The sequence below is a fragment of the Mixophyes fleayi genome, chromosome 4, assembly GCF_038048845.1.
Source record: "Mixophyes fleayi isolate aMixFle1 chromosome 4, aMixFle1.hap1, whole genome shotgun sequence".
NCBI classification, from domain to species: domain Eukaryota; kingdom Metazoa; phylum Chordata; class Amphibia; order Anura; family Limnodynastidae; genus Mixophyes; species Mixophyes fleayi.
This window is the reverse complement of record NC_134405.1, coordinates 30,341,281-30,367,281: the sequence shown is the minus strand read 5'-3', so window position 1 is coordinate 30,367,281 and position 26,001 is coordinate 30,341,281. Positions and strand designations below refer to the sequence as shown.

At 36.6% G+C, this 26,001-nt stretch overlaps 1 protein-coding gene across 1 annotated transcript in view; it reads left to right on the top strand.

The window, feature by feature from the left end:
- Positions 1-204: 204 nt before the first annotated feature.
- LOC142150601 (uncharacterized) overlaps positions 205-26,001 on the top strand; it is a 41,991-nt gene continuing 16,194 nt past the window's right edge. Inside the window, exons 1-7 of the mRNA XM_075205802.1 lie at positions 205-256; positions 5,729-6,058; positions 8,656-8,985; positions 12,861-13,190; positions 15,770-16,099; positions 17,796-18,128; positions 20,247-20,348. Coding sequence (XP_075061903.1) covers positions 205-256; positions 5,729-6,058; positions 8,656-8,985; positions 12,861-13,190; positions 15,770-16,099; positions 17,796-18,128; positions 20,247-20,348 — 1,807 coding nt within the window. The remainder of the gene's footprint in view (positions 257-5,728; positions 6,059-8,655; positions 8,986-12,860; positions 13,191-15,769; positions 16,100-17,795; positions 18,129-20,246; positions 20,349-26,001) is intronic.

Here is a 26,001-nt window from a genome sequence, read left to right as displayed (position 1 = left end):
CATACAACCAATGTAATAGACCTGTTATCATATTATATTGCTCTATGCAAATTAATCCAAAGATACTCAAAAGTCAATATAAGGAGATGATTTTTCATCTACTTTTTCATATTGAGGTTAAACTTTCTTCATGTGAGAAGATCACAGGGAACACCATATACGATCATCATTAATGTAGGATAACATAGACTAGAGAGTTTCAAGATGAGAGCCCAGGTAGTATCTGTGTTGGCCGGGATTCTGGTACTGGCAGCAGGTGAGTGTTTAGGTGAACCTTATAATTGATAAATCTGGAGCAGCTTTTGGAATGCCACAATGAATGGATAATAGATTGTAGGCTTGCGGTTTTCTTACCTGTTCTGTCTTCCCCATATTGTTTTATTACTGTGTTTGTGCTCAAATGCAAACTGCTACTATTTAAATAACTGATGATGATGATGATGATGATGATGATGATACTCTCTTCAAGCACACTTTTGCGTCAGTGGTGTTGTGGGGTATCCCTGTGACATCCTCTAAAGCCAAACTGCTTCTGCTGTGTCCAGTGTCTGTCCTATTATAATGAATAATCTTGCAGTTTTAGTTCTTTCTGAGACAGACCATGAAAAATTGGAAAACAAATTACATTTCGCTGCTGAGTTTTGCTCAGTATACAAAGAAGCTGCCTACCTACCATCCAGCTGTTTCTTTACTTTGTCCGATTAACTCCGCTTATATCTGCTGTATCTTGTATATAGTTACCCTTATAATGCAACATATCTCTTTCAAAACTGTAACACATGAAAGTAAAAAAAGTTTAAAAGAGCTTTTAACAAACTGTAAAATAAAGTCTGTACAAAGCAAGTGATTTAATTTTAAAGTAAAAGTGGCTGCTTTCAAGAAACATTAAACAAACTGCGTTCTTACATTTGAGCATTTTCTTTTCAAAGCCCCTTCGAAAGCATGCTTGGTATTGTAGCATTTCAGCATATTTAGGTGTAGATGGCATGATATGGTCATTGGAAAGCCAAAACTGCATTTCCCCAAATCTTGACGATGAGCTGAAATGCAATGTGGGGCATAATATTGAATGTTCTCATCTAGTGTATTGGATGGTTGTAGTGTTAACAGAACCACAACCTGAAAATGGCTTATCAGGGTATTTTTGAGCCACTTTGTACAGCTTGAATAGAATAGGAAGAAAACACCTGAATCACTGGCAGCTCTTCCAGTGATTTACCATTTCCAATAAAAAATACCATTGTTGTTCTTAGGTGAATTGATTAGCAAATGCCGGTATGTCTCATCCATTTCAACAGTACTTATCAATACATATTTTTCATTTTAACATGTTGGAAGGTTTGAAAGAGATCAAGTACCACAGATAGTGTACACATTGTAGTTTCATCAAACACAGCAGAAATGAAATGATTTAATATGAGTACAATTAGTTTTGTCACTGTAGGGTGTAAAAAATAATTATAGGACGTTAAAGTATATAGGTGTTAATTGCAATGTAAAATTAACTCACCCAGATACATTTTTCCCAATTGTGTTCAGTTGCCTGTTGAATGTTGTGCACACTGATCAGAAATGTAATAATTTCTGAAAATACCATTGTCCCCTATGTAATGACATTTGGAAAAAAGATCACAAAACACATTGAGGTATTACCATATTTGTAAATATAACTTCTGTGGCCCATTTCGCCATATGTTCATCTGTATAGATAAATAGTAGTTACATAGGGATCAATGATATGAGTCTTCTTCTGTATTTGATCTATGAGTGCCCCAGGCAGAATGCAAGGGACTTCCCAAGGAAGAAACATGTTAGTGTTAATGTATGCTGGTTGTGGTAAACATAGGTCTGCATGGTATAATTATCATTCACCTTGTTTGCACTATATTCACTCATTATAGGTGGTAAAGAAAGTAAGGATGTGTATAATCTAGATATATCATTATAATTAATTATAATTATTTCTAAACAAAACATAATAATAAAATTACCATTCCTCTTTTTGAACTATATTTATTATTTATAGGGAGAATAGAAGAATAGAAAGTAAGGGTGTTCATAATGAAATTATATCATTATAATTGATAATATTTTAGTGTTTTAACTCTCTTTTATGCATCGTCATTATTCTTTCTTTGTTTTAAAACCCATTTTTGAAATGTAATGGATGCTTTTAAAATGTATTTTGCAATATTTGAAACAAGAGATTACTTCTGGTAACTAAAAAAAAATTATATTATACAATTCTTAAAATGAGTAACTAGACTATGGGGTAATGAGCTAGAGAGAAGTTAGTCTCACAATTTTTAGATCTCTAATTAATTCCAAGCAAAATAGAAGCTTAGAATTAATAATGCAAATGTCATTGATTTTAGCGTAAAAATTAACTTAATGAAATCCATATGTATTTCAATTTCTGCAGCGTTTTTATAGCTTATCCTCACGATATAACCAATTAGTAAATGTAACAATATTATCACTGACTGTTATGGAGAAACTCCAGTGATGTGGTAGATGGAACAGGGTCTTTGGAGTTAGAACAAGGTGCACCTAATTCCCTCCCTGCTCAATTATTCACCTTGCTAAGCGACCCAAAGGCACTAAACCAACATCTTTCTTTAGAGCTGTTTGTGTGAGCTCCCCTCTCACCTATTGTTGGCACAAGCAGTATAGCGCATCAATGGAATTAATTAACAGCACAGAGCGTACTTTTATGATTCCTGATCATGCAATTCATTTTACATGCATTTGTAAAATTAAATATGCAAACTGAAATATTGTCAAAGGTCTAAAATATAATTTTAAAATGTAACCTTTCTATCCTTAGTGTTGGAAGCATCTCAGAACAGTTTGCAGTCCGAAAACTTGTCCCGGTATATTACACAGCATGCCATTTACACTTGGCCACAGAAAGAAAAACAAAACTATATTAAAAGCAGTAAAGAGAGAGAAAATATTATTATTTTGGAGGAGAGAAATGTTGCCTTCAGCAGAAAGGAGCAAAAAAATTACAGAGCAAAGGGATCTGTAGACGTGTTTGAAGAAACAGAAACTGGGGACATTTTTGCACCAGTTAAGTCTACAGAAACAACTGTATCAACAAAACAAACTTCTCTTTCTGGATCTAAATCTGCCACAACTTCACCAACCAAACCAAGTAAGTGCCTATTAAGTTATATATTTCTCCTAATAAAAATAGATCTGTCCTAAGCTGAAATTATAGCACTTGTTAATGTTTAATAAGTCAAATGAAATGAGCAATACACAAAATGTTACTTAAAATGCACGTCTATACTCTGTATGCTCTCGAAAGATCAGCTGTGGTCCCAGTTGCCTGTAAAAGGTGCCTCTTTTCACCTGTTTCATTAAGACAAAGTGTGAATTGTTAACTTTAACCTGTCGGCTTTGACTGGCATGCAGTGTACATAGATGAGGAACATTGGACCGACATCTGAGATTTAAGTGAATCTAGAAAACATACAAGTTATGTATAATACACTTTTATATTAAAGTTAAGTTGTCGTATTAAAGAAAGTTTTTTTCTTAATACCTTGTGCATTGTATTAGTGCAAACGTAAATTTGTCAACAGGATGTGCTATATGCCAGTGGTGTTATTTGTCTATAATCAGACCGTACACTGATTTACGCTCACTCTCTAGTGGCTACCTTTAGTTTCTCCCTACATCGCAACTCCTCAGTCTGCGGATATATCACTATATGGTGCAGTATTTATGAGTTGTGTTTCTATTTTCTCCCCCAAGTTTCAAGATTTTTTTTAACACATACACAGTGTACAATTCACTAAAAATACATTTACTAAAAACCTAACAAGTTCTCCTTAATCTTTTGATCCATAACCAATACTAAATTTAATTTAAAGGGGCCGACTTTTGGAAAATAATTTATGAATGAACAAATGATCCCTCCCTTCAGATAAATGAGGGTGTCTCTGCTCCCAGAACCCCCCGGTTACCGTGAGCCCAGAATCTTACTACACCTTTTGCTGGTCATTTTCCTGTAATATCACACTGAGTGCATTACGTGACATTCATAGGTCTACAATAATTGACAATGGAAGCACATCTATACATCCCTGTTTTGTGCTTTAGATGGACTTAACTCATCAGTGGCAAAATTTATAGAAAGATCTTAATCTCAGGTCAAGTAGCAAGCAGGTGTCAGTGGGACAGAACATCCAATCTGATGCACAGTCTAAGCCTTTTGAAAAGGGGTTGTCCACTTTAGTACAAGGTAATACGCTTCACTGTATGAATACAGCTGTTCAGAACAGGGGGAGTATATAAACAGCGTTCACTACTTGGTGTTGTGCCCAACTGCTGTCCCAAGACTGTCAATTACAGCTCGGCTCTGCAGTCATTTGATTTAGAAACACCCAATAACCGAATGCGCTAATAATACTCAGAGTCTATTAGTGCTGAAAACAGGGAAAACAGATCAAACTGTCTTATAAATCAACAGCAACTTTTGTTTTTTTCTGCACGTTAATGCTTGGAATGTATGTGTATGTAGATATAAAAGAGGTAGAAAGATAAAGGGAGGACCAATATAGCATACACTAATACATGTAACTTTGTGTTTTTATAGCATCCAGTTGCTCCAGATTTTTATTACTGCCTTTAATTACACAAACTACTGCATAAACCACAGGGACATCCTATAATTTCAGGAATGGATTCACTTATGTAAAAATTGTTATTTTTTTTGTGAATCGTTTTTGCAAAGTCGCATCCCCAGTGTAAAATCTCAGATTTGTGATACCACACATGCTAAATTTTGCCAATTCTATCAATATGTAGTTCAGAGTATGTTGATTCTTACTTTAGACATCCAGTTCCTGTATACACATATTACTCATTGGCAAGGAGTAGAGGTAGTTCTTACGTTCCTGTTTACTGATGAGACTATGACAGAAGGGAATTTATTTTAGAAGCCGTCATGTTTATGCTAACACATAATAATTTTCTTTTTAGCACATATTATCTTCTTCAGACATTGTTAAAATGGGCTTTAAAATGTAATGGATGTTTTTAAAATGTATTTAGCAATAATTGAAATAAGAGATTACTTGTGGTAACTAACAAAATAATTATATAATACCATTTCTACTATGTGTATTTAGACTAAGGGGTAATGAGTTGGAGAGAATTTAGTCTCACAATGTCTAGGAACTAGATTTTTAGATCTCTAATTATTTCCAAACAAAATAGAAGCTTAGAATTCATTTGGCAAATGTCATTTATTTTAGCATAAAAGTTAACTTTATGAAATCCATATGTACTTAAAATTCTGCCTGCAAACTAGCAGAATTTATTAGCTTATCCTCATGACATAACAAATGAATAAATATAACAATATTATCATTGTCCAGTGATGTAGTAGATAGAACAGGGTCTGTTGGGCAATAGAACCAGGTGTACCTAATCCCCTCCCTGCTCAATTATTCACCTTGCTAAGCGACCCAAAGGCACTAAACCAACATCTTTCTTTAGAGCTGCTTGTGGGATCTCCAGTGACACCTATTGTTGGCACAAGCAGCATAGCGCAGCAATGGAATTAATTAACAGCACAGAGCGTACTGTTTATGATTCCTGATCATGCAATTAATTTTACATGCATTTGTCACATTAAATTTGCAATCTGATTTATTGTGAAAGTTCTAAGTAAAATATAATTGATTATTTTAAAATGTAACCTTTATATCCTTAGTATTGGAAGCATCTCAGAACAGTTTACAGTCCGGAAACTTGTCCCGGTATATTACACAGCATGCCATTTACACTTGGCCACAGAAAGAAAAACAAAACTATATTAAAAGCAGTAAAGGCAGAGAAAATATTACTATTTTAGAGGAGAGAAATGTTGCCTTCAGCAGAAAGGAGCAAAAAAATTACAGAGCAAAGGGATCTGTAGACGTGTTTGAAGAAACAGAAACTGGGGACATTTTTACAACAGAACAGTCTACAAAAGCACCTCTATCAACAAAACAAACTTCTCTTTCTGGATCTAAATCTGCCACAACTTCACCAACCAAGCCAAGTAAGTGCCTATTAAGTTATTTCTTTATACTCACACAACTGTATCTGCCCTAAGTTGAATTTATAGCACTTGTTAAAGTTTAATAAGATAAATGGAAATAGCAATACACAAAATGATCCTTTATATGCACCTCTATACTCTGTATGCTCTCGACAGATCAGCTGTGGTCCCAGTTCCCTGTAAAAGGTGCCTCTGCTCACCTGTTTCATTAAGACCAAGTGGGTATTAATAACGTTAACTTGTCAGCATTGACTGGCAGGCAGTATACAGAGATGAGGAACATAGGACCGACATCTGGGACTTGAGTGAATCTGGCAAACATACAATTTATGTATAATACACCTTTATTTTAAAGTTAAGTTGTCGTGTTAAAAAAAGTTTTTCTGAATACCTTGTGTATTATATTAGTGTAAACATGAGTTTGTGAATAGGACATTCTGTATGCCAGTGGTGTGATTTGTTTATACTCAGACTGTATACTGATCTATGCTCACTCTCTGGTGTCTACCTTATCTAGTCCCTCTCTACATCACAACTCTCCAGATTGCAGATATATCACTATATGGTCCAATAATCATTGACTGTTTTTTTATTTTCTCTCCAAAGTTTCAAACTTTTTATTTTAACACATACGCAGCGTAGAAGTCACTATGTAAAAATGAATTTACTAAAAATATAACAAGTTCCCCTTAACCTTTTGGACCACGCCCAATACTAAATTTCATTTAAAGGGACCGACTTTTGGAAAATAATTTCTCAAAGAAAAAAGATCTCTGCCTTTAGAGAAATAAGGGTGTCTCTGCTCCCAGAGCCCCCCAGGTACTGTAAGTCAAGAATCTTACTACACCTTTTGCTGGTCATTTTCCTGCAATATCACACTGAGTGCATTACGTGACATTCATAGGTCTACAATAAATGACAATGGAAGCACATATATACATCCCTGTTTTGTGCTTTAGATGGACTTAACTCATCAGTGGCAAAATTTATAGAAAGATCTTAATCTCAGGTCAAGTAGCAAGCAGGTTTCAGTGGGACAGAACATCCAATCTGATGCACAGTCTAAGCCTTTTGAAAAGGGGTTGTCCACTTTTTTTACACGGTAATACACTTCACTGTATGAATACAGCTGTTCAGAACAGGGGGAGTATATGTACAGTGTTCACTACTTGGGGTTGTGCCCAACTGCTGTCCCAAGACTGTCAATTACACCTTGGCTCTGCAGTCATTTGATTTAGAAACACCCAATAACCGAATGCGCCAATAATACTCAGAGTCTATTAGTGCTAAAAAACAGGGAAAACAGATCAAACTGTCTAATAATTCAACAGCAACTTTTGTTTTCTTCTGAACATTAATGCTTGGAATGTATGTGTATGTAGATATAAAAGAGGGAGGAAGAGAAAGGGAGGACCAATATAGCATACACTAATAAATGTAACTTTGTGTTTATATAGCACCCAGTTGCTCCAGTTTTTTATTACTGGCTTTAATTACACAAACTACTGCATAAACCACAGGGACATCCTATAATTTCAGGAATGGATTCACTTATGTAAAACTTGTTATTTTTTTTGTGAATCGTTATTTGCAGAGTCGCATCCCCAGTGTAAAATCTCAGATTTGTGATACCACACATGCTAAATTTTGCCAATTTTATCAATATGTAGTACAGAGTATGTTGATTCTTACTTTAGACATCCAGTTACTGTATACACATATTCCTCATTGGCAAGGAGTAGATGCAATTCATACGTTCCTGTTTACTGATGAGACTATGACAGAAGGGAATTTATTTTAGAAGCCATCATGTTTATGCTAACACATAATAATTTTCTTTTTGGCACATATTATCTTCTACAGACATTTTTAAAATGGGTTTTAAAATCTAATGGATGTTTTTAAAATGTATTTTGCAATAACTGAATCAAGAGATTACTTGTATTAACTAACTAAATAATTATATTTTACAATTCTTAGAATGTGTGATTAGACTAAGGGGTAATGAGTTAGAGAGTAGTTAGTCTCACAATTTATAGGAACTATATTTTTAGATCTCTAATTATTTCCAAACAAAATAGAAGCTTAGAATTAATTTTGCAAATGTAATTTATTTCAGCATAAAAGTGAACTTTATGAAATCCATATGTACTTAATATTCTGCCTGCAAACTATCAGCATTTTCATAGCTTATCCTCATGACATAACCAATGAATAAATGTAACATTATTATCACTGACTTTTATGGAGAAACATCAGTGATGTGGTAGGTGGAACAGGGTCTGTTGAGCAATAGAACAAGATGCACCTAATCCCCTCCCTGCTCAATTATTCACCTTGCTAATTGACCCAAAGGCACTAAACCAACATCTCTCTTTATAGCTGCTTGTGGGATCTCCAGTGACACCTATTGTTGGCACAAGCAGCATAGCGCAGCAATGGAATTAATTAACAGCACAGAGCGTACTGTTTATGATTCCTGATCATGGAATTAATTTTACATGGATTTGTCACATTAAATATGCAATCTGATATATTGTGAAAGTTCTAAGTAAAATATAATTTATTATTTTAAAATGTAACCTTTATATCCTTAGTATTGGAAGCATCTCAGAACAGTTTACAGTCCGGAAACTTGTCCCGGTATATTACACAGCATGCCATTTACACTTGGCCACAGAAAGAAAAAGAAAACTATATTAAAAGCAGTAAAGGCAGAGAAAATATTACTATTTTAGAGGAGAGAAATGTTGTCTTCAGCAGAAAGGAGCAAAAAAATTACAGAGCAAAGGGATCTGTAGACGTGTTTGAAGAAACAGAAACTGGGGACATTTTTACAACAGAACAGTCTACAAAAGCACCTCTATCAACAAAACAAACTTCTCTTTCTGGATCTAAACCTGCCACAACTTCACCAACCAAACCAAGTAAGTGCCTATTAAGTTATTTCTTTATCCTCACACAACTGTATCTGCCCTAAGCTGAGTTTATAGCACTTGTTAAAGTTTAATAAGATAAATGGAAATAGCAATACACAAAATGATCCTTTATATGCACCTCTATACTCTGTATGCTCTCGACAGAACAGCTGTGGTCCCAGCTGCCTGTAAAAGGTGCCTCTGCTCACCTGTTTCATTAAGACCAAGTGGGTATTAATAATGTTAACTTGTCAGCATTGACTGGCAGTATACAGAGATGAGGAACATAGGACCGACATCTGAGACTTCAGTGAATCTGGCAAACATACAATGTATGTGTAATACACTTTTATTTTAAAGTTAAGTTGTCGTGTTAAAAAAAATAATCTTTATACCTTGTGCATTATATTAGTGTAAACATGAGTTTGTCAATAGGACATTCTGTATGTCAGTTGTGTGATTTGTTCATACTCAGACTGTATACTGATCTATGCTCACTCTCTGGTGTCTACCTTATCTAGTCCCTCTCTACATCACAACTCTCCAGATTGCAGATATATCACTATATGGTCCAGTAATCATTGACTGTTTTTTTATTTTCTCTCCAAAGTTTCAAACTTTTTCTTTTAACACATACACAGCGTACAAGTCACTATGTAAAAATGAAATAACTAAAAATATAACAATTTCCCCTTAACCTTTAGAACCACACCCAATACTAAATTTCATTTAAAGGGACCAACTTTTGGAAAATAATTTCTCAAAGAAAAAAGATCTCTCCCTTCAGAGAAATAAGGGTGTCTCTGCTCCCAGAGCCCCCCAGGTACTGTAAGCCAAGAATCTTACTACACCTTTTACTGGTCATTTTCCTGCAATATCACACTGAGTGCATTACGTAACATTCATCGGTCTACAATAAATCACAATGGAAGCACATGTATAGATCCCTATTCAGTGCTTTAAATGGACTTAACCCATCAGTGCCAAAAGCTACAGAGAGATCAAAATCTCTGGTCATGTAGCAAGCAGGTTTCAGTGGGACATCTGATGCACAGTCTAGGCCTTTTAAAAAGGGGTTGTCCACTTTAATACATGGTAGTACACTTCACTATTTAAATACAGCTGCTCAGAACAGGGGGAGTATATGTACAGTGCTCACTATTTGGTGTTGTGCCCAACTGCTGTCCCAAGACTGTCCACAATAATATTTAGAGTCAATTAGGGCTGAAAACAGGGAACACAGATCAAACTGACTTATAATTTGTGAGGATACCACCCTTAGCTGGGATGGAAGTTACCCTCTGTGGGATTCAACTCACTCGGGTAGACCAGGATATATCCAAAATAAGACTTTATTACGACAGCACAACACCACAAGACGTTCACAAGTTACAGGGTAAATGGTAGCATGTATCCTCCAGCAATATTACCACTACCGTTTAGCAAAACAGTTATGGTGTCTCCTAGCCTGGGTTACTAGCTCACACCAACCCTGTCCTGGTAGGGTTCCCTCCAGCGGCACCACAATGCCTGGCCCAGAGTCCTTTTCACTGATGTCTTCTACACCAGGATCCTCCCAACTAGCATAACTCTCCTCGCATTCTCCTCGCCCTATCTTATTTTCTCTATCCACAGGAAGTAGGGTCAAATGTCTCAAACCTCCCCTTTACAGAAGGGGCCTCCCAGTCAACAATTTAGCTACTAGACATACAGTCCCTGTTACCTTGATTAGACAATAGAATGGCTTGACTCAATTAGCTGTTTTGGCTGGATACAGAACACATGGGGTTACAATAGTACATCAAGGAATGACACTGCACGCTTACATGGAACAATAAGACTTTTGACATATTATATCAGCAGTGTTACACAATATAAGTCTGTGATAGCTTTTGATACAATTACATTTATATTGATACATTTCCCCATGCTATTTCAACCAATATATTACCGTGGAGGCACATTGCATGTCATAAGAAGTTCTAACCTCTTTACCTATCAGGTTACCTGTTGACCTAGCTAATTAACATGGGCTACCAACTAGTTAACTCAGACATTGTTCTGATTACAAACCACATCTCAGCTGCACCCCATACAATAGACATTTGAGACAAATGGTAATTACATTAGCTAGCACAAGCAAAATGACTGCTGCTGTTCTGATATTTTCACACAGTATTGCAATATTGTTTATATTTATACTACATACAAAATCACAGGTAATAGTATGGGCAAAATGTATCTAATAACATGAAATAATAATACACATAATACACCGATGCTCTGGTGTATATACTTAGACTGGGCCAAGGATTAAAAAGTACCTTAAACCGTGAGAAACGGGTGATGAATACACAGTTCTCAATCCAGTAGCACCCCGTTTCCTCACATAATTCAACAGCAACTTTTGTTTTTTTCTGCACGTTAATGCTTGGAATGTATGTGTATGTAGCTAAAAAAGAGGGAGGAAGAGAAAGGGAGGACCAGTATAGCATACAATAATAAATGTAACTTTGTGTTTATTAAGCACCCAGTTGCTCCAGATTTTTATTACTGGCTTTAATTACACAAACTACTGCATAAACCACAGGGACATCCTATAATTTAAGGAATGAATTCACTTATGTAAAAATTGTTATTTTTTTTGTGAATCGTTATTTGCAGAGTCGCATTCCCAGTGTAAAATCTCAGATTTGTGATCCCACACATGCTAAATTTTGCCCATTCTATCAATATGTAGTTCAGAGTATGTTAATTCTTACTTTAGACATCCAGTTCCTGTATACACATATTCCTCATTGGGAAGAAGTAGAGACAGTTCATACGTTCCTGTTTACTGATGAGACTATGACAGAAGGGAATTTATTTTAGAAGCCATCATGTTTATGCTAACACATAATTATTTTATTTTTGGCACATATTTTCTTCTTCAGACATTTTTAAAATGGGTCTTAAAATGTAATGGATATTTTTAAAATGTATTTTGCAATCTATGAAACAAGAGATTACTTGCATTAACTAACAAAATAATTATATTTTACAATTCTTAGGGGCATATTCAATTGACGGCGTGATCGCCGAAAATCCCGCGCTCAAAGAATATTACCGTTAATACGGAAATTACTTGCTGGATTTCAGCTCGCAGCTCCCTGAGCCGCGAGCTGAAATCCAGAGAGTAAATTACTGTATTAACGGTTTTCTCGCGCAGGATTACCGTATTAACGGTAATATTCTTTGAGCGTGGGATTTTCGGCCATCCCGCCGTCAATTGAATACCCCTCTTAGAATGCGTGATTAGACTAAGGGGTAATGAGTTAGGAAGTAGTTAGTCTCACAATTTATAGGAACTATATTTTTAGATCTCTAATTATTTCAAAATAATAGAAGCTTAGAATTAATTTTGCAAATGTAATTTATTTTAGCATAAAAGTTAACTTTATGAAATCCATATGTATTTAAATTTCTGCCTGCAAACAAGCAGCATTTTCATAGCTTATTCTCATGACATAACCAATGAATAAATGTAACAATATTGTCATTGTCCAGTGATGTGTTAGATGGAACAGGGTCTGTTGGGCAATAGAACAAATTGTACCTAATCCCCTCCCTGCTCAATTATTCACCTTGCTAAGTGCCCCAAAGGTACTACACCACCATCTCTCTTTAGAGCTGTTTCTGGGATATCCCATTTCACCTATTGTTGGCACAAGCAGCATAGCGCAGCAATGGAATTAATTAACAGCACAGAGCGTACTGTTTATGACTCCTGATCATGCAATTAATTTTGCGTGGATTTGTCACATTAAATATGCAATCTGAGATATTGTGAAAGTTCTAAGTAAAATATAATTTATTGTTTTAAAATGTAACCTTTATATCCTTAGTATTGGAAGCATCTCAGAACAGTTTACAGTCCGGAAACTTGTCCCGGTATATTACACAGCATGCCATTTACACTTGGCCACAGAAAGAAAAACAAAATTATATTAAAAGCAGTAAAGGGAGAGAAAATATTACTATTCTAGAGGAGAGAAATGTTGCATTCAGCAGAAAGGAGCAAAAAAATTACAGAGCAAAGGGATCTGTAGACGTGTTTGAAGAAACAGAAACTGGGGACATTTTTACAACAGAACAGTCTACAAAAACACCTCTATCAACAAAACAAACTTCTCTTTCTGGATCTAAATATGCCACAACTTCACCAACCAAGCCAAGTAAGTGCCTATTAAGTTATTTCTTTATCCTCACACAACTGTATCTGCCCTAAGCTGAATTTATAGCACTAGTTAAAGTTTAATAAGATAAATGGAAATAGCAATACACAAAATGATCCTTTATATGCACCTCTATACTCTGCATGCTCTCGACAGATCAGCTGTGGTCCCAGTTCCCTGTAAAAGGTGCCTCTGCTCACCTGTTTCATTAAGACCAAGTGGGTATTAATAACGTTAACTTGTCAGCATTGACTGGCAGGCAGTATACAGAGATGAGGAACATAGGACCGACATCTGGGACTTGAGTGAATCTGGCAAACATACAATTTATGTATAATACACCTTTATTTTAAAGTTAAGTTGTCGTGTTAAAAAAAGTTTTTCTGAATACCTTGTGTATTATATTAGTGTAAACATGAGTTTGTGAATAGGACATTCTGTATGCCAGTGGTGTGATTTGTTTATACTCAGACTGTATACTGATCTATGCTCACTCTCTGGTGTCTACCTTATCTAGTCCCTCTCTACATCACAACTCTCCAGATTGCAGATATATCACTATATGGTCCAGTAATCATTGACTGTTTTTTTATTTTCTCTCCAAAGTTTCAAACTTTTTATTTTAACACATACACAGCGTAAAAGTCACTATGTAAAAATGAATTTACTAAAAATATAACAAGTTCCCTATAACGTTTTGGACCACACCCAATACTAAATTTCAATTAAAGGGACCGACTTTTGGAAAATAATTTCTCAAAGAAAAAATATCTCTACCTTCAGAGAAATAAGGGTGTCTCTGCTCCCAGAGCCCCCCAGGTACTGTAAGTCAAGAATCTTACTACACCTTTTGCTGGTCATTTTCCTGCAATATCACACTGAGTGCATTACGTGACATTCATAGGTCTACAATAAATGACAATGGAAGCACATCTATACATCCCTGTTTTGTGCTTTAGATGGACTTAACTCATCATTGGCAAAATTTATAGAAAGATCTTAATCTCAGGTCAAGTAGCAAGCAGGTGTCAGTGGGACAGAACATCCAATCTGATGCACAGTCTAAGCCTTTTGAAAAGGGGTTGTCCACTTTAGTACACGGTAATACACTTCACTGTATGAATACAGCTGCTCAGAACAGGGGGAGTATATGTACAACATTCACTACTTGGTGTTGTGCCCAACTGCTGTCCCAAGACTGTCAATTACACCTTGGCTCTGCAGTCATTTGATTTAGAAACACCCAATAACCGAATGCGCCAATAATACTCAGAGTCTATTATTGCTGAAAACAGGGAAAACAGATCAAACTGTCTTATAATTCAACAGCAACTTTTGTTTTCTTCTGAACATTAATGCTTGGAATGTATGTGTATGTAGATATAAAAGAGGTAGAAAGATAAAGGGAGGACCAGTATAGCATACACTAATAAATGTAACTTTGTGTTTTTATAGCATCCAGTTGCTCCAGTTTTTTATTACTGGCTTTAATTACACAAACTACTGCATAAACCACAGGGACATCCTATAATTTCAGGAATGGATTCACTTATGTAAAAATTGTTATTTTTTTTGTGAATCGTTATTTGCAGAGTCGCATCCCCAGTGTAAAATCTCAGATTTGTGATACCACACATGCTAAATGTTACCAATTCTATAAAAATGTAGTTCAGAGTATGTTGATTCTTACTTTAGACATCCAGTTACTGTATACACATATTCCTCATTGGGAAGAAGTAGAGACAGTTCATACGTTCCTGTTTACTGATGAGACTATGACAGAAAGGAAATTTATTTTAGAAGCCGTCATGTTTATGCTAACACATAATTATTTTCTTTTTAGCACAGATTATCTTCTTCAGACATTTTTAATATGGGTTTTAAAATGTAATGGATGTTTTTAAAATGTATTTTGCAATAATTGAAACAAGATATTACTTGCGGTAACTAACAAAATAATTATATTTTACAATTCTTAGAATGTGTGATTAGACTAAGGGGTAATGAGTTAGAGAGTAGTTAGTCTCACAATTTATAGGAACTATATTTTTAGATCTCTAATTATTTCCAAACAAAATAGAAGCTTAGAATTAATTTTGCAAATGTCATTTATTTTAGCATAAAAGTTAACTTTATGAAATCCATATGTACTTAAAATTCTGCCTGCAAAGTAGCAGAATTTATTAGCTTATCCTCATGACATAACCAATGAATAAATAAAACAATATTATTATTGTCCAGTGATGTGGTAGATAGAACAGGGTCTGTTGGGCAATAGAACAAGGTGCACCTAATCCCCTCCCTGCTCAATTATTCACCTTGCTAAGTGACCCAAAGGCACTAAACCAACATCTCTCTTTAGAGCTGCTTGTGGGATCTCCAGTGACACCTATTGTTGGCACAAGCAGTATAGCGCAGCAATGGAATTAATTAACAGCACAGAGCGTACTGTTTATGATTCCTGATCATGCAATTAATTTTACATGCATTTGTCACATTAAATATGCAATCTGATATATTGTGAAAGTTCTAAGTAAAATATAATTGATTATTTTAAAATGTAACCTTTATATCCTTAGTATTGAAAGCATCTCAGAACAGTTTACAGTCCGGAAACTTGTCCCGGTATATTACACAACATGCCATTTACACTTGGCCACAGAAAGAAAAACAAAACTATATTAAAAGCAGTAAAGGGAGAGAAAATATTACTATTTTAGAGGAGAGAAATGTTGCCTTCAGCAAAAAGGAGCAAAAAAATTACAGAGCAAAGGGATCTGTAGACGTGTTTGAAGAAACAGAAACTGGGGACATTTTTACAACAGAACAGTCTACAAAAACACCTCTATCAACAAAACAAACTTCTCTTTCTGGATCTAAATCTGCCACAACTTCACCAACCAAGCCAAGTAGGTGCCTATTAAGTTATTTCTTTATCCTCACACAACTGTATCTGCCCTAAGCTGAATTTATAGCACTAGTTAAAGTTTAATAAGATAAATGGAAATAGCAATACACAAAATGATCCTTTATATGCACCTCTATACTCTGTATGCTCTCGACAGATCAGCTGTGGTCCCAGTTGTCTGTAAAAGGTACCTCTGCTCACCTGTTTCATTAAGACCAAGTGCGTATTAATAACGTTAACTTGTCAGCATTGACTGGCAGGCAGTATACAGAGATGAGGAACATAGGACCGACGTCTGAGACTTCAGTGACTCTGGCAAACATACAATTTATGTATAATACACCTTTATTTTAAAGTTAAGTTGTCGTGTTAAAAAAAGTTATTCTTAATACCTTGTGCATTATATTAGTGTAAACATGAGTTTGTGAATAGGACATTCTGTATGCCGGTGGTGTGATTTGTTCATACTCAGACTGTATACTGATCTATGCTCACTCTCTGGTGTCTACCTTATCTAATTTCTCCCTACATCACAACTCTCCAGATTGCGGATATATCACTATATGGTCCAGTAATCATTGATTGTTTTTTTATTTTCTCTCCAAAGTTTCAAACTTTTTATTTTAACACATACACAGCGTAGAAGTCACTATGTAAAAATTAATTTACTAAAAATATAACAAGTTCCCTATAACGTTTTGGACCACACCCAATACTAAATTTCATTTAAAGGGACCAACTTTTGGAAAATAATTTCTCAAAGAAAAAATATCTCTACCTTCAGAGAAATAAGGGTGTCTCTGCTCCCAGAGCCCCCCAGGTTTTGTAAGCCAAGAATCTTAGTACACCTTTTGCTGGTCATTTTCCAGCAATGTCACACTGAGTGCATTACGTGACATTATTTTATTTTTTATTATTTTGGAAGCCATCATTTTTATGCTAACACATAATTATTTTCTTTTAGCACAGATTATCTTCTTCAGACATTTTTAAAATGGGTATTAAAATGTAATGGTTGTTTTTAAAATGTATTTTGCAATAATTGAAACAAGAGATTACTTGCATTAACAACAAAATAATTATATTTTACCATTTCGAATATGTGTATTTAGACTAAGGGGTAATGAGTTAGAGAGAATTTAGTCTCACAATGTATAGGAACTATATTTTTAGATCTATAATCATTTCCAAACAAAATAGAAGCTTAGAATTAATTTTGCAAATGTCATTTAATTTAGCATAAAAGTTAACTTCATGAAATCCATATGTATTTAAATTTCTGCATGCAAACCCAGCAGCATTTTTTAGCTTATCCTCATGACATAACCAATGAATAAAAATAACAATATTAGCATTGTCCAGTGATGTGGTAGATGGAACTGGGTCTGTTGGGAAATAGAACAAGGTGTACTTTATCCCCACCCTGCTCAATTATTCACCTTACTAAGCGACCCAAAGGCACTACACCAACATCTCTCTTTAGAGCTGTTAGTGGGAGCTCCCATCTCACCTATTGTTGGCATAAGAAGTATAGCGCAGCAATGGAATTAATTAACAGCGCAGAGCATACTTTTTATGGGTACTGATCATGCAATTAATTTTACATGCATTTGTCACATTAAATATGCAATCTGAAATGTGAAAGTTCTAAGTAAAATATAATTAACTATTTTAAAATGTAACCTTTATATTCTTAGTATTAGAATCATCTCAGAACAGTTTACAGTACGAAAACTTGTCCCGGTATATTACAAAGCATGATGTTTTCACTCGGCCACAGAAAGAAAAAGAAAACTATATTAAAATCAGTAAAGGGAGAGACTATATTAATATTTTGGAGGAGAGAAATGTTGCCTTCAGCAGAGAGAAGCGAACAGCATACAGAGCAAAGGAATCTATAGAATTGTATGAAGAAAGTGGATCTGGGGAAATTTCAACAACACCAGAACAGTCTACAGAAACAAGTCTGTCAACAAAACAAACTTCTCTTTCTGGATCTAAACCTGCCACTACTTCACCAATGCAACCAAGTAAGTGCCTATTAAGCTATTTCTTTATCGTCATAAAAATATATCTGCCCTAAGCTGAAATGATAGCAAATGATATTGCATGTTAGAGTTTAATAAGTTCAATGAAAAGAGCAATATACAAAATTATACTTTATATGCAGCTCTATACTCTATATGCTCTCGACAGATCAGCTGTGGTCCCAGTTGCCTGTAAAAGGTGCCTCTCCTCACCTGTTTCATTAGGACAAAGTGGGTATTGATAACTTTAATCATTTAGCATAGACTGTAAGGCAGTATACGGAGTTGAGGAAAATAGGATCAACATCTGAGACTTCAGTGAATCTGACAGACATACAAGCTATGTATAATACACTTGTATTTTGAAGTGAAGTTGTTGTGCTAAAAAAAGTTTTTTCCTTAATACCTTGTGCATTATATTAGTGCATTTTTCAATTGGATGCACTATATGCTAGTGGTGTGATTTGTCTGTAATCAGACTGTATATTGATCTGTGCTCACTCACTAGTGGCTACCTTATTTAGTTCCTACCTACATCACAACCCCCCAGACTGGGAAGGGGGGGGGGGGGTTGTATGGACCACTAATCATGAGCTGTTTTTCTATTTTCTCTCCCAAGTTTCAAGATTTTTTGTTTTATATATATACAGTGTACAAGTAACTATGTAAAAATTAATTTACTAAAAACCTAACGAATTCTCCTTAACCAATTTAATCCATACCCAATTACCCAATACTAAATTTCTTTTAAAGGGGTCAAATTTTGGAAAATAATTGCTTAAATTAAAAAGATCCCTTCATTGAGAAAAATAAGGGTGTCTCTGTTCCCAGAACCCCCCATTTACCGTAAGTCGAGAATCTTACTACACCTTTTGCTGGTTATTTTCCCTGCAATATCACACTGAGTGCATTAAGTGGTGTTCAGAGGTCTTCAATAAATCACAATGGAAGCACATGTATAGATTTCAATTTTGTGCTATAGATGGGTTTAAGCCATCAGTGGCAAAAGTTACAAAGAGATCGAAATCTCAGGTCAAGTATCAAGCAGGTTTCAGTGGGACAGAATATCCCATCTGATGCACAGTCTAGGCCTTTTGAAAAGAGGTTGTCCACTTTATTACAAGGTAATACACTTCACTGTATCAACACAACTGCTCAGAACAGGTGGAGTATATGTACAGCACTCACTGTGTGGTGTTGTGTCCAACTGCTGTCCTAAGGATGTCAATTACAGCTCGGCTCTGCAGTCATTTGATTTAGAAACACCCATTCACTGAATGCCCCAATAATACTCAGAGTCTATTAGTGCTGAAAACAGGGAAAACATATCAGACTGTCTTATAATTCAACAGCAATTTATGTTTTATTCTGCTCTTTAATGATTTAAATGTATGTGTATGTAGATAGAAAAAGAGGGGGAAGAGAAAGGGATGACCAATACAGCATATAAGAATAAATGTAACGTTTTGTTTAGTAAGCACCCTGTTGCTCCAGTTTTTAATCACCTTCTTTAATTACACAAAAGCACTGCACAAACCACAGGGACATCCTATAAATTCAGGAATGGATTCAAGGATTCAATTATGTAAAAATTGTTATTTTCTTGTGAATCATTATTTACAGAGTCACATCCCCAGTCTGAAATCTCAGATTTGTGATACCACACATGCTAAATTTTGCTAATTCTATCAAAATGTAGTTCAGAGTATGTTGAGTCTTACTTTAGACATCCAGTTCCTGTATACACATATTCCTCATTGAGAGGGAGTAGAGGCAGTTCATTGATCTTGTTTACTGAAGGGACTATGACAGATGGGAATTTATTTTGGAAGCTATCATGTTTATGCTAACATGTAATTATTTTCTTTCTGGCACATATTTTCTTCAGACATTTGGAACAGATATAGGAACCAGACTCACTCCCAGCTTTGCCAACTTATATATATTATATATATCTCTTTGTTTGTTTGTTTGTAAGTGAATATCTTCCACACCCTGAGCCTATTCTGAGCCTTCCATTGGATGGATTAGGAGAAAAACTTCACAGACAGCTAACATTAGATCCCAGAAGACAAATAAGGGGATTAAGGTCCTGATTGGACCTCCCATTGTTGTACGCAGGCCAGAACTTTGACCCAATTGATGCAGGAGTGTCCGAATGTATAACCAGACAGACAAACAAACCAAAGCCATCTAGTGGAAAGGCCAGTAAAGGCACCCCAGGTAAAAGTTCTGGCCTGTGTACACCAAAGGGAAGTCCGACCAGGACCTTAATCTCCTAATATGTCTTCTGGGATCCAATGTTACCTGCCTGAGAAGTTTTTGTCAACATCCATCCAGTGGAAGGCTTAAGCAGGCTTCCCGTTCAAAATTCTGCAGAGCATACACCAACGGGAGGGCCGACTGGGACCTTAACCACCTATAGAAGCTGCCCAGTGAACCACCTTGCATTGGTTTCATCCCAATCGGTGCAGGGGAGTCCAAATGCAAACAAACCATATCCATCCAGTGGAGAGCCCAGAACAGGCACCCCAGGTTAAAGTTCTGTCCAGCATACACCAACAGGAGGTTCGACTGAGACCTACTCCCCATAATATGTCGCCTGTGATCCAATGTTAAAAGTCTTTTGAAATTTTTGTCAAAATCCATTCAGTGGAAGGATCAGAAAAGGCTCCGCGGGTCAAATTTCTGTTCAGTGTACACCAACGGAAGGTCCAACCGGGCCCCTAAATGCCTTAATATCTGCCCAGGATCCAACTGGACTACCATGTGTTGGTTTCATCCGAATTGGTGCAAGGGTTGTGGAAGATATTCGCCTACAAACAAACAAACTTCTTCAATGTATATAGATTTGGAGTGGTCTATATGGAGTGAATCTGGTATTCTATGCCCATTATTTGTCTCCATTTAAGCCCTTTCTATGATCTTGTTGTCATAGTTTCTTTCTATAAATCTTTCCTTGTTACCATCAGTTCCATCCTTTGTGGAAATGATTATACTTTAGGGCTTTTTAGACAAAAGAAACCAGTGACCAAATGGTTTTTTGCATGCCTTCTAACTCTTATTGCTATATAGATTTTATCATATTGATGGCCATGAATTGTTTTGTTTATGATTTTGATATGTTGCATTAGCAATAATTGACTATTTAATTTAATCTATGGAGGGGATACACCTTTGCAAGAACGAACCATAGGGCGTGCTAATGGGATTGATATCCCCAGTGACATCAGTATATAAAATGAACGTGTGCACTGGAATCCTCACTAATGATATTATCCCTGAGGAAGCCCCGTAGTTATAGGAATAAAACGCGTTTGTTTGTATACCTACATCTATTTAGCGCACCTTAATGCACTTTTTACATAAGCGACTCTACCCTATATAGTGCATACTTGACAGCTTAATGTTGGCTACGTCCGGGAGTTCCTGGAAGGTAGGAGTAGTGTATGGGTGGAGGGGGTGGGACTTCACAAATCGCATCATTTTTGCCCTGATCCCTGTGACGCAATGTCTGTTTTGGGTCTTTTTACATTAATAAAAAAAACAACAACCAGGCAATACGTCACTGGCGTCGGGGCCAAAATGACACGATTCGTGAAGCCCTGCCCCCTCCATCCATTCATGCTGGCTCTAATCTGCAGATGCAGGAGAATTGCCAGCTCTCCCAGGATTCCAGGAGAACTACCAGGAATTCGGAATTCTCCCGGACATGTCATAAAATGAGACAATCACAGGCCAGTGTGACAATATAATCTACAGTAGAGAAATGTCACTTAGACACGCTACAGCATAAAACAATGTGATAGCATTCAAGTGGAAATAATGTGGGATTAATTGGTAATCATAAAGAATAAGATATAGAGGGTACGCTCTCCAATGTCCCGAAAAAACACAGATCCAGAGTGGATAAATAAAGCGGTGTGGCCAAACCAATTGTTGCGGGTATTGATATCCCTCGATGACAATACTGATATTCACTCCAGTGAAATTACAAACAAATTCCTCAAAGACAGGCAAACAATGAGATTAAATGTAATTACCGTCAGTCCACGGTCATGTATCACTTGAAAATAACTGCTTCACTCACCGCAAAAAGCGGTTTGCACAATACCGAACTGGTCCGATTGATATGTCCCGTATAACGGCTGTTTTAATTGTGCCTTTGTTTGAGTGTCTATTTTACATTTATGGAATTATCAACAGCCTACTATAGACTTCACTTGGGATTTTTTGTCAACGGGATTCACTTTCTTCACAGACTAAAATAATCACCAGTAATAGTAGCAGCACTTGTCTTCATGTGAACAATAAAGAGATTTGTATTTTTCAAGATAGATGGAAATTGATAGAAGAATAGAGTGATGTTGTATTTCTGGAGTATGGTGGGAATTAGATCAATGGGGTAGGGTAAAGATAGTAAAAAAGAGAAAGCTAAAAGCATAGTAGCACATTAAAAGGATCTTTATAGAAATGTGGTACATATAAGGAAAGAACTACATACAGAGATATAATTATGTAAATTAGCTGCAAGTAAAGTAAATTGTAATAAAGTGATTAACACATAAGCCTGAAGCACTGGAAAACTAATGGTTTATAATATATGGTTACATAAACTGAAACATATTGGGGCATATTCAATTGTCGGCGGAAACACCGAAAATCTTGCGGCGCGCCCACTATTACAGTTATTACGCGCGTAAAAAACATTATTACGGTAGTTTTCTCGCTGGATTTCAGCTCGCAGCTCCCTGAGCTATAAAAAAGGAATAATAGTGTACTCTGTGTGGTAAATTTACCTCTTTTTAAAAAATGAAATGCACACAGCCAACTGTCTTTATTATCTTTATGTTCAAGTATAGATGTTTCCAAAAACCTTCTGTCTTGACAAGATAATGCAATTGAAAGTCATTCTGGGAAATTAAGATGACAGAATTAGGCACTGACAAATAATACATCTATACTGTAGATGGAAATATGATGACTGATGATTTACGCTTTGTGATGGAGTTAGAGAACCGCGTGGACTGGTTAATTATTATTTTAAATGAAACAGAGAAAGCAAATACAGCGATGGTAGAGTTACAAAATCAACATCATCATCATTATCATCATTTATTTATATAGCGCCAGTAATTCCGCAGCGCTGTACAGAGAACTCATTCACATCAGTCCCTGCCCCATTGGAGCTTACAGTCTAAATTCCTTACTATAGACACACACTCACACAGACAGACAGACAGACAGACAGAGAGAGAGAGGGAGAGACTAGGGTCAATTTTGTTAGCAGCCAATTAACCTACCAGTATGTTTTTGGAGCCTGGGAGGAAACCGGAGCACCCGGAGGAAACCCACACAAACACAGGGAGAACATACAAACTCCCCACAGATAAAGCCATGGTTGGTTTTTGAACTCATGACCCCAGTGCTGAGAGGCAGAAGTGCTAGCCACTACGCCACCGTGCTGGCCACCGAGCTTTGGCTCTCATTGCTGAGCGAATCAGTGTGTTTCCATACTGTGCCCCCGTCCCAAGCTCCCAGGCGCAAGGAGAGATCCAGTTCACAGCAGCAGCTGCTAATCTGTCAGCAAAAGTGATTGCCGGACTTCGCAGCAATTGTATGGTCAGAGGGTATTCTCAAATTCATGTTAATGTATTTCTCCAGTGTATATAGTAGCTGCGATTATAGTTATCTTCTGATTATTGCCTGAAATATATTGCAGCATATACCATATATAACACATGCTGGCAGCATTACTTAGGCCCTTAATGTATTTGTATTACACTATTATCAGCGACTCTATCCGGCTCCTATTCCCTGCTATCAGTGTTTTAGCTGCAGAGCAGTTTTAAATCTCCCGCCCCAAACTCAGTGCATGAATAAATTAACTGATTTCACTGAGAGACGGGAGGTTTAAAACAGGCTCTGTTACAGCCCCTCTGGTACTGCTACCAGGGATTAAACTGTGAAATGAGAGCGGTGCCAGGTCTAATAGTAGTATAGGGTGCTTCCCCCCCTTATTTAAAATAACCCAACCAGCCCCTCTGTACCCAGCAAATATGGCTTATTTCTCCTGCTCACAGAAGAAAATTTCTTACTAAGAGGGTCAGCCATATTTGCACTGGCAAGTGAAGCCACAAGTCCCCGCAGCTATCAAAAGTTTAAAAACAGATAAAAGTTTAAAAAAAAAAAATTCGGGTCCCCCCGTCCGAGCACTATTAACCCTAGTGCTGCCAGCCTACTGCTGGTTGCGTGAAAATCCCGGAAAAATTTGCGTGGGATCCCCCCCGATTTTCACATAACGAGCACTAGGCAAACTAACCCGGGTTGGGTTCACTATAGCAGGGGTACACGTGGCAGGGGTCCCTGTGCCATAATGAGATACTAATCCCAGGCTGTTTAGCGCTGGGCTGGATTCCTCCCTTCTAGGAATAACCAGCCCAGTGCTGAAAGCACTAGGGCTCTTCCTACCCCCATGGGCTGGGGGTAGTAGGGTAATAACGGCAAACATTATGTAAGGAAACAAACAGGCATTTTGTTTTGTGGAACTACAGGTCCCAGCCATGCCAGGGTGCCATACAAAGTTTGGGCATGCTGATGCTTGTATAATTACAAGCTCCAGCATACCCATGGCAGCAAGGGCATGCTGGCACTTGGAGAACCACAAGTGCTAACATGCCCTGACACCATTGGCTCCCTGAGACATGCAGTACTACAAAACAAAATGTTTACAAAACCACAATTCCCTCATTAAGACCACATACTGTTAACAAAAATAATAAAACCCCAATAAATACACTAAACATCCTCATTCATACCACAAATCTTTATTAAAAATAATAAACCAAATACTCACCAATTTGATGTTTTTATCTGTTGTCAGCAGCTTTTAATAAATTAATAACCCCAAAATGCTTGAACCAGGTTCCAAATAATTTGAAAATAATTTGTAATTCCAAAGTCCCTGCTTGTAAAGTCCTAAATGATTTGTAATTCCAAAGTCCCTGCTTGTAAATATATTCTGTTCTTCTTGGCCAAAAATACCCCTTTGTTGCTTGCAGTTTACTTTTCTCAGCCCAGGAGGAGCCCTATATTTGTAATCCAAATCCGGAACATGATTGGTTGAAAAAAAAATTAAGAGGACACACGACGCAGGAACAGCTTGTACGGTGTACAAGCTCCGATACGCAATGAACTTAGCACAGCTGCGAGGTCTATTTATAGTATAATTGATTGTTCCATGCTGTCCCCCGCTAAAGTGCCACCCATCCTGGGCTGGTTTGAATAGTGCTGGTTATGTGAAAATAGGGGGGACCCAACACAAATTTTTCCCTGATTTTCACGCAACCAGCAACAGGCTAGCAGCACTAAAGTTAATGGTGGCGCGCATTTTTTTTTAAACTTTTATCTGTTTTGAAACTTTTGACAGACGCGGGTACCTGCGGCTGTATAGACAGACAATGTAACAGTGATGTGTTTACTAAACACAAGCAAGCAGCGTGTTGTCTATGGGATTTTTAACCTAATCACAGGAGAGTTAGCTAAACTCAGAATTGAGTTTGAAATCGCAGCAAATTGCCAGTGATGAACAGCGATTTTGAAGATCAGGGTAAAATTCGCAGCTTGATACATTTGACAACTTAGGGACTAAAATTGCGGGTTATCACCCGTGATTTGCTGCTATTATAAATCGCTGAAAAAATCAGAGCTTGATACATTTACCCCCAAGTTTTAAAACCTCCTATACACTCAGTTACACTTTTCCCCAAAAAAAAGAAAAACAATGACTTTTGCAAAACAGGAAGTTTGATAGCTTTAATAATACTGTTTTAAATGTAGCCCCTGAAACACCATGCCCCCCATCTCACAGATATAA